The sequence below is a fragment of the Zeus faber genome, assembly GCF_960531495.2.
Source record: "Zeus faber genome assembly, chromosome: 22".
In the NCBI taxonomy this organism is placed as follows: Eukaryota; Metazoa; Chordata; class Actinopteri; order Zeiformes; family Zeidae; genus Zeus; species Zeus faber.
This window is the reverse complement of record NC_137209.1, coordinates 16,485,225-16,495,224: the sequence shown is the minus strand read 5'-3', so window position 1 is coordinate 16,495,224 and position 10,000 is coordinate 16,485,225. Positions and strand designations below refer to the sequence as shown.

Below are 10,000 nucleotides of genomic sequence, written 5' to 3'. Positions count from 1 at the left end.
AGGATTTGGGACGCCGGTCGGGAGGGATGGTGAGGCCGTACTCCCACCCTGGACACACACACACACACACACACACACACACACACACACACACACACACACACACACACACACACACACACACACGGTAACACACCTGAATACCAGGCAGCATTAAGAGGACAGGACACATTTAATGCCCTCTTAATCTCATATTAATCTGATAATTGTATCCCCATAATCTAGCGTCCTCATGATCATGTAATTAATCTCATAATCTAATGTTATCATAATCTCCTATTAATCTCAAAACTCTGTCTCCATAATCTTGTAATTGATATCAACATTTTGTCTTCACAATGAAGTGTCCTCATAATAATGTAATAATTTCCCTCATAATTGTGTGTATAAATGTGTGTGTGTGTGTGTGTGTGTGTGTGTGTGTGTGTTTACCTTGGTCGTCCACAGCTCGGTTGAGGTCCTCGCTCCACTCCACCTCCTCCCACACCCACCCAGGAGGACACTCCACCTCGTCCTTGGGGACCGCCTTCTCTCCATTCTGACACACACACACACACACACACACACACACACACACACACATACACACACACACACACACACACACACACACAATTTATATATGTGAAAGATATTCTTTTGTTTGTTTGTTTTATTTATTTTAGTGTCTTTTTTGTCTCCTCAAATATTCATTCACTATTGAAAATAAATTGCTGTAAATAATTAATTCCTAAATGTCTGTAAAGCGCTTTGAGCTTCAAAATTTGAATGAAAGGTGCTGTACAAATAAATATTATTATTATTATTATTATTATTATTATTATTATTATTTTTATTTCATATAATCAATTGTATTTTTATAGAATCTTTCATACATGAAACGCGCTCAAAATGCTAAAAAAAAAAAGCTGATAAATTAGGCATGGCATCTTGAAAATACTCACATTTTATGCATATAAAGCATATAAAGAGGCAAAATAAAATATAAAAGTGCAAAAATAAAAATGAAAAAATAACATCAAAGGTCATTATTGGGAAATGACTAACCACTGCTTGTCCACAGAGCTGTGTCATAATATTTTATAACTACACTGTACATGTAGATATAACAATAAGGTGAATATAAGGAATCACACCACGTCGGTGTATCCCTCCGGCATCCCGATCCACTGTCCTGCAGGAAGCCTCATCTGGTTCTCAAACACCTCCTCCATGAAAGTCATGTGACCCGCGTCCGTGTCGTACAGCATCCTGGGACACGGGAGAATGACATTCATAACAAATAACAGTTGGGTCTGGAGAAGGGATCGCATAAACGGTCCAGAAATACAAGTGCAAATCTCAGAAACAGTCATTCAAATCTTCCTTCACTGACCCCCAGGGGGCAGCGGACCCCAGCTTGGTTTTAAGAGATTTGGCCCATTTAGGGAGATCTGGCCCATGACTATCTCCGTCCCTCTCACGCTCGGCCCTCCCTCCCCCACCTCCCTCCCCCTTTCTCTTACGTCTTCTCTGGGCTGATGTACCAGTCTCCGCCCCAGGCCCACCCAGCAGAAGGTTTGAAGCTCTCCTTGGGCAGACGGACTCTGCCCGTCACGTCGCTGAACTTGGGGTACGTCAGGCCTGTAGTACCCCAGTTCCCCACCAGGGCGAGCCGCGTCTGGTTCTCATACTGCACACACACACACACACACACACACACACACACACACACACACAGCAGGGAACGGTCTTTGATCATTGATCATTCTTTTGCGAATCGCACTTTTAAAGCCGCGTCGACACATCCAGACCCCAAACCCGTACAAACAAAAATACATCTTTCTAACTTTTTCGACGAGTCGAGTAACTGATTGATCGATTGAGTGGCCCCTCACCGTCTCGGCGAACACGGACAGTTTGCCCTCGGCGTACTGGTTGAAATGTTTGACATCGGCGGCCAATCCAAACCAGACCTTCACCCTCAGCTGACCAGGAAGCTTGGCCTCTCCTCCGCTGCCCTGAGGGTACTGCAATAAATATAGAAATATATACGTATATACAAATGAATAAATGGTCGCCACGTTCATTGGCGCTGATGTTAGTGTTGGTGAGAATGCTGCTTTGTTTATCTCTGGTTGCCACGGTGATGCCTATGTGTGACGTTAATTTAGCATATCCCCTTGGCGAAACCGTGAAAAGGGGAAGGCAGGGCGCCAAATCGTCATTTGATCAACGAATGGTAGGCGTGGTACGGCGGTGCTGTACCTTGAGGAAGACGGTCTGCAGCTGCCCACAGTGTTTCCCGCAGTGCTTCTGGGAGAAGAGCACCGTGCATGCTGGGATACGGTGGTACGCCACCCTGCGGTCGCCCTGCAGCATCCAGATCACGATGTCCGGGAGGCTGTTCTGAGGCTGAGAGAAAGAGAGAGAGAGAGGGTGGTCACAAATATAAGTTACCATGCGGACATGTATAGTAGTATACAGTTAACGTACAGTATAAGTGATACAAGATCCCAATCCTGCAAACATCGCATTATATCACAAAATCTTTGGTTATCTTGTGATGATGACCGCATGGCTTCAAATTGTCCCGCTTATTACATGACTACGTACTAAATACATAAACTGTGAATTGATTATAACTAGTATGTCCAGTCTACTCCAGTGTAGCACAGAGCCACAGTGTGATAAACCAGGAGTAAACAGTCGTTTCCCATTGGAACAATGTCGAGAGGGAAGATGATCTCTGTGGACAAGGTGAAGCGGAGCAACAAAGGGAATTTTGGGACCTCCTCACCTCCTCCACCAGGGGGCGCAGCCTGCCGGTCCAGTCCCGGGCCTGGTCCAGGACCGTGGACAGCTCCGTTGCCGGGCCGTGCTTCAGGCCGAGCGCCGCCTGCACCACCTGCCGGAGGTGGAGGCTCCGGAGATGCCGGAGGGAGCGATCCAGAGGGGTGGTGCACTGCCACTCATCCAGCGATGGCAACTCCTGACTGGAGGGGGGAGGGAGGAGAGGGAGGGGGAGAGGGGAGGCTTAATATGATGGCGTGAAAGGACTTCCTCTCATCCAGGGTGTCTAGTTGGGAAGGTTCCTAACAAGGAAGGTTCCTTGTCAAGAAGGTTCCTTATCAAAAAAGCTCCTTACTAGGAAGGTTCCTTTTCAAGAAAGTTCCCTATGAGGAAGGTTCCTCATCAAGAAGGTTCCATATTAGGAAGGTTCCTTATTAGGAAGGTTCCTTTTTAGGAAGGTTCCTTATCAGGAGGGTTCCTCATTAGGAAGGTTCCTTATCAAGAATGTTCCTCATTAGGAAGGTTGCTTTTCAAGAAGGTTCCTTATCAAGAAGGTTCCTTTTCAAGAAGGTTAATTCTCAAGAAGGTTCTTTATTAGGAAGGCTCCTTATCAAGAAGCTTCCTTATTAGGAAGATTTCTTATTAAGAAGGTTATTTATCAAGAAGGTTCCTTATTAGTAAGGTTCCTTATTAGGGAGGTTTCTTATAAGGAAGGTTCCTCATCAAGAAGGTTACTTATCAAGGTTCCTCATTTGCTTCCTGTTTTGTCAAAAGTACATGTGCAATACCGCCTGCCACCACTTGCAGTTGTCCTTTATCTCCATAGACAATCAGTGGGAAATCAAAAATAAATCAACTTACAACTTAAAAGCTCATGACATCATAACCAATATTTACAATGACCGTTGTAACCTGAATCGTTGTAAATATTGGAATTGATGATGACTTCAGTAAATATGAATAGCGGAACCTTTACCGCCAGAACGTAAAACAGCCCCGCCCCCCCTGAACAGCAGGATGGGCGCACTGCAAATGCGCCCATCCTGCCATGTAATGGCAATAAGGGATATAAATAAAACAACGAAAAATAACCAAAAGTGATGAAATGACCGACAGCGGCCATGTTACCTGCAGTCGGCGATGACCTGGTCCAGCAGCTCCACCACCTGCAGCTCCAGCTCCTCCAGGTCTCCACCCGCCTTCACCAGCAGCTCTACCCGCTGCAGGTTCGATTCCTGAAGCGACACAGAGCCCCCGGGCCACGGCAGGGAGGTTCGTGTTTAAGAATAGTGCAGGAGACGCAACATCGCAGGGCTTTGATGCTCAATTTCACATTTTAGTTGAATGCTTGGAACTTAACGTTTCAGCTGATATTTCACGGGTATATTGAATGGAAAAAGACAGATGATCAAATAAATCAAACAAAAAAAATTAAAAGGAAAGAACTAGAAATTAAAATGTGCATTATTTTATTTTAGATTGAATTTACTTTTGTGAAAAGGAGTTATTTATTTAATGAGTATATGTATGTATTTATTTATTTCTTAAAAAGTTCTACACATTAATGCAAGTTTATTAAAAACAATATTTAACAAATTTCTAGAAAAATATTGAGGCATTTAAATATGCAATTTCTATATTTCTGTAACTAACTGAAGAATCGACAACAATTCTCATTATGGCTAAAACATCAATATATCGAATATCTATATAATATTAATAGAATCGTATCTTCACCCTTTGTGAGCACACACACACACACACACACACACACACACACACACACACACCAGCCTCTCTATGATTCCCAGCATCATGTTGAGAGCTTCTATGCGGGGTCGAATATCCTCCCACTCTGAAGACAAGACCACCACCGGCTTCACGTTCCCCCACGGGAGGTAGTAGTAGTGGCAACCTGGAGAACAGACACACACACACACACCCGCACACACACACACACACACACACACACACACACACACACACACACACATACACACACACACACACACGCACGGCGAGGTAAGTACTGCTGGTATCTATCTACAGCTACTTTGAATTTTATTTTATGGTTTGAAGAGGTTGAAATATTACTGATAACGACCTCATTAGGGCTGTACAGCACGTACATCAGTATCCAGGCTCTGTATCAGACTGTGCTCCAAATACTGTGCAGACTAGTTTGGAAAATTGCACCGACATCAACAAAACATAAAGACTTTTGGAAGGGGCGTTCGTGACCGACATAGGGTGAGGAGCCTTGGAGATAAGGTGAGGAGCCTTGAAGATAGGGTGAAGAGCTGGTTCCTGCAACAACTATGACATTGTGTTCCTGTTTCATTTCTGGAACTCAGTGACAGTTTCCTGTTTCCAAAATCAGTGACGTCGCTATTATTGTGACATAAATTACAATATATGTATCAGTAGTTTCTATCGGCAGAGCGGGAACTCTAAAAATGGTATCCGAGTGTCCCCGACTGTAAGACGCCACGACCTTTGGCCTTTGACCTACCGTCGAACACGGCGCGGCTGAACTGCGTGGTGGAGGCCAGCGGCAGGCAGGTGCAGTCGAACTTGTTGCCGTAGTTACCGATGCTGACCTCGAACTGGATGGCGTCGTCCACGTCCTGCAGCAGCGTGGCCGAGTAGAAGGCCGCGAAGAGCGAGAACTTCCTCTTCCGCAGGAACTTCTGTCGGGCGGGGCGAGAGAGAGATACACCCATTCATCCGTCGCTCGTCACTCATCCACCCAAGCCCCTCCCTCCATCCCTCCGTCCCTGACCTCCACCACCAGCAGGTCGTCTCCAGGAATGTCCTCAGTCTTCTGCTCCAGTTTGTCCACCAGCTTGGTGCTGAGCTCCAGCAGAACCCGACCTCTGTAGGCCACGCCCTCCCCCTGGGGGGGAGAGGGGTGAGGGGGGAGGGAAGGAGAAAGACAGGAGGTCTATTGTTATTTCACAAGACCAATTTCAATAAAACTGAATTTAAAACGACATAATGTAGTCAAATAGGAAGTAATTGAATCAAATATAATTGAAATAAGTTTAATTAAGCACCAAGACTAATGTTTCCATGTAAAACATAAAGCATGACGGTGACCACAAGGCATTTAATACAATGTTGTATTCATTAGTCTTTGACACGCCAAGATAGGGTGAGGAGCCGTGGAGATACGGTGAGGAGCCTTGGAGATAGGGTGAGGAGCCTTTGAGATAGGGTGAGGAGCCTTGAAGATAGGGTGGGGAGCCTTTGAGATACGGTGAGGAGCCTTGGAGATAGGGTGGGGAGCCTTAGAGATAGGGTGAGGAGCCTTGGAGATGGGTGAGGAGCTTTTGAGATAAGGTGAGTAGCCTTGGAGATAGGGTGGGGAGCCTTTGAGATAGGGTGAGGAGCTTGTGAGACAAGGTGATTAGCCTTGGAGATAGGGTATGGAGCCTTAGAGATAGGTTGAGGAGCCTTGGAGAAAGGGTGAGAGCCTTGGGGATAGAGTCAGGCTTGAAGATAGGGTGAGGATTCAAGAGGTTTATTTGTCGCATACATAAACTGTACATAAATGCAGTGGAATGTCATGTCAGGAGGCTTGGAGATAGGGCGAGGAGGCATGGAGATAAGGTGAGGAGCCTTGGAGATAGGGTGAGGACCCTTGGGTTTATGGTGAAGAGCCTTAGAAATAAGGTGAGAAGCCTAAGATATAGGTGAGGAGCCTTAGATATAGGGTGAGGAGCCTTAGAGATAGGGTGAGGAGCCTTAGAGATAGGATGAGAAGTCCCGCCCCCCTTAAGTCCTGTAGAATTCCCCCAAATAACATTCAGCCTTCCAGCTGGTCAGGCCAGCACGTCGGCATCACAAGTCCACCAACGACTGGTGACAAATTAAATGGACAAACAACTATTTTGCTAGAGTGATTCCAGACCGCCCGAGTCATTTAAAGAATTGTTATCAAATTGTGAATTGACACACCGGCCCAATATCCAACCTAAGTTTATTCCATTTGCTTATTCTTCAGTGTGAGGCTGATGTGGAAGGTGGGGGGGGGCGGTGGAGGTGGAAGGTGGAGCTACCTTCCCGAGGTTGAGCGCTTCCTGGGGGTCGCTGAAGGTGCTGAACTCCCTGGGACTCCCGTACAGGTTGACGAAGCTCGGCCCGAAGGTCGGAAGGAAACCCAGGCTGTCGTCCACTGGACGGACACAAGATGGACGACACACAAGGACACAGGATGGACAAATCAGACGGGCCAGGGCTAAAATAATACGAGATATAATGTCATACACAAATACGTGTTTCTATCACTCAAAAAATTATAGAAAAATCAATTTGGTGATTTCCAAAATATAGGTATCAGAAAATACGGAAGCTCTGAAAGACCAACCATTTTTTTTTTCTCATTGACTCACTTACATATAAAACTTTTTTGCAGCTTCGGTAAAAAAAATGTTTTCATTAAATAAGTAGAAAAATAAAATCAGTAGAAAAATATATATGTTTAAATGTGTATTTTACTTGTTAGTGAAATAAATAAAAACAGAATTTCGATACATTTTTCATTGATTTCTTTGGCGGACTTTCATCAAGGCTTCCATAAAAGAGAAAGCTACGATTAGCGCAGCAAAAGAACCAAAATCCCAGTGAGGCGATTGTTTCATGAGGTTTACTGGGATTCTGAATTGTGTCAAGCGACAAACAGAGGGCAAAGAGAGGAAGAGGAGGGATGGAGAGAGGGAGTGGGGGAGGGAAAGAGAGGCAGAGAGGTGGACATACTGACAGACTGGACGCTCCCAGGTGCCCGCTCATCTGGATGCATAGAGAGGAAGGATGGTCGTGAACAGTTGAGAATTGGAAAAAGAAAAGTGCAAACTGTTGACGGTAAACATCACTCAAACCCAAACACGAGGCGGCGACCACATGCTGTGAGAAGGAAACAAACAAATCAAATAAGCACGCCACGACAATCTAAGTCTCCCGTTCACGCGCGAGAGGGCGGCAGTCGGGACAGGTGTCCAGCCCCGGTTTGGATCTGGAACGGGTTTCAAATATACTTCTGGAAAAACTGTGAAAAAGTGTTCTTTATACTTTTCAAGAGATGTGGTCAAAAAGACTTCCTTTAATGTCCGGGGGTCATGTGTTTTGACCCAAAAGCGATTGAAAATCAGGAAGTAGGAAGTTTGAAATTACTTTAAAACCAAACATGAAAAGCCCACAGTACAGGGTGAGTTGAGGCCAAACTACGACAGAACAGACCAATCCAGTTCAGTCTAGTTCCATCCAGATCCTTTTAAACTAGTTAAGACAATCCGAACCGACAAGTAGAACACAAACCAATCAAGTGAGAACCAGTCCAAACCTGTCCAATCCAGTTAGAGCCAATCCAAACATGTCCAATCCAATTAGAGCCAGCCCAAACCTGTCCAATCCAGTTATAGCCAGTCCAAACAAGTTAAATCCGATTAGAGCCAGTCCAAACCTGTCTAATCCAGTTAGAGCCAGTCTAAACATGTTAAATCCAATTAGAGCCAGCCCAAACCTGTCTAATCCAGTTATAGCAGTCCAAACAAGTTAAATCCAATTAGAGCCAGCCCAAACCTGTCTAATCCAGTTAGAGCCAGTCCAAACAAGTTAAATCCAATTAGAGCCAGCCCAAACCTGTCTAATCCAGTTATAGCAGTCCAAACAAGTTAAATCCAATTAGAGCCAGCCCAAACCTGTCTAATCCAGTTAGAGCCAGTCCAAACAAGTTAAATCCAATTAGAGCCAGCCCAAACCTGTCTAATCCAGTTAGAGCCAGTCTAAACATGTCCAGTCCAGTTAGAGCCAGTCCAAACCTGTCCAATCCAGTTAGAGCCAGTCTAAACAAGTCCAAACAAGCGGTGACCAGACCATAGGCATCATTCTTGGCCAGATTTTGACACTGCTCAACCAGTGGATTCATCCTGAACCAGACAGAACCGGTCAGAACCGGTTTGACTCCAGTAACTCACCTTCGATCTCTCCTCCCGGTGCAGAGATTTTGGACATACAGAGGTTGGTGGTGCCGATGATGTCGTTGTGACTGGCTCGGTCCCTGGACAGGAGGAAGCGTCTGTAGTTTAACGTGCAACGTTACGTTCAAATTGATGAGACTGGAAGAGTTGATGTTGTTGTTGAAGGTTTGTTTGCTTTAAGGTACAAACGCTTCGCTCGGTGGGTCTCACCAGTCCAGTATTCTGATCCTCATTTTTTCACACATGGATGGAAACTGAAGGAAAACGAAAACCAGAACTTTACAAGACAGACAGAGAGAAGGACAGACAGACAGACAGACAGACAGACAGACAGGCAGGCAGACAGACAGACAGACAGACAGACAGACAGACAGGCAGGCAGGCAGACAGACAGGCATTCAGACAGACAGTCGGAAGGACAAGCAGACAGACAGACAGACCCTAATGGGCATTGTCAGGCTTTGATTCCACTGTGGATTGGCGTTCCTCTCCATGATTCTAGTGCAGACCTGTGGGTGAGACAGACAGACAGACGGATTACATTACCCATAATGCCATTCACTGGTAGTGTCTCTTCTGCTGTCTGACTATCATACTATGATGGTCCACCAGTATGTCGAATTAATATTTAGAACGCCCGAAACCATATCATACTCAAATAGTATGTGAAAAGTGACACTGAATGCATGACATACTACATCTGGTGGAATATCATGGTATGTGTGGTTACACTGCCCAGTACAGCAGAGAGGGAACCGAGAGTTTGACTGACAGCGATGTTTATAGCGTTTGGGGGAAAAACGTGAATTCATCGTACCGTTTTGCCTGCAAAGTGGATTTCCACCAGTGGGTCGACAAGGTTCTTCCTGTTGCTGTCGAAACCCAGAATCTGTCTCATCCCGTCCATGAACGCATCGTCCACTAGAGGGACAAAGAAAGACAGACCATGACACGACATTGTGACACAGGCACACGCATGCGCACGCACGCACAGATACACACACACACACACACACACACACACACACACACACACACACACACACCCAGGTGGTGGTGGACTCACTCTGTGGAAGGTCTTCAGCTCGGTAGACCCTGAGTGTGAAGATGGCTCCTCTGAGGGACAGTCCAGCCGGTCTCAGCAGGTTCCCCTCGATGTCCTCCTTCTCCTCCACACACTCACGCTTATCAGCCTGCAACACAAGGTTTAAGTATCAAAAAATAAACAAGATATCTAAAGGTCAACACGC

General features: G+C 45.6%; 1 protein-coding gene across 1 annotated transcript in view; it reads right to left on the bottom strand.

Annotated features, from left to right (window-relative positions):
* dysf (dysferlin, limb girdle muscular dystrophy 2B (autosomal recessive)) overlaps positions 1 to 10,000 on the bottom strand; it is a 73,019-nt gene that overhangs the window by 43,466 nt on the left and 19,553 nt on the right. Inside the window, 18 exon segments of the mRNA XM_080023064.1 lie at positions 1 to 48; positions 433 to 538; positions 1,137 to 1,251; positions 1,506 to 1,672; positions 1,878 to 2,009; positions 2,248 to 2,394; positions 2,780 to 2,975; positions 3,901 to 4,007; positions 4,563 to 4,687; positions 5,285 to 5,462; positions 5,555 to 5,668; positions 6,834 to 6,949; positions 7,531 to 7,563; positions 8,748 to 8,830; positions 8,961 to 9,004; positions 9,191 to 9,259; positions 9,568 to 9,671; positions 9,817 to 9,943. The exon segment at positions 1 to 48 is cut by the window's left edge and continues 95 nt beyond it. Coding sequence (XP_079879190.1) covers positions 1 to 48; positions 433 to 538; positions 1,137 to 1,251; positions 1,506 to 1,672; positions 1,878 to 2,009; positions 2,248 to 2,394; positions 2,780 to 2,975; positions 3,901 to 4,007; positions 4,563 to 4,687; positions 5,285 to 5,462; positions 5,555 to 5,668; positions 6,834 to 6,949; positions 7,531 to 7,563; positions 8,748 to 8,830; positions 8,961 to 9,004; positions 9,191 to 9,259; positions 9,568 to 9,671; positions 9,817 to 9,943 — 2,011 coding nt within the window.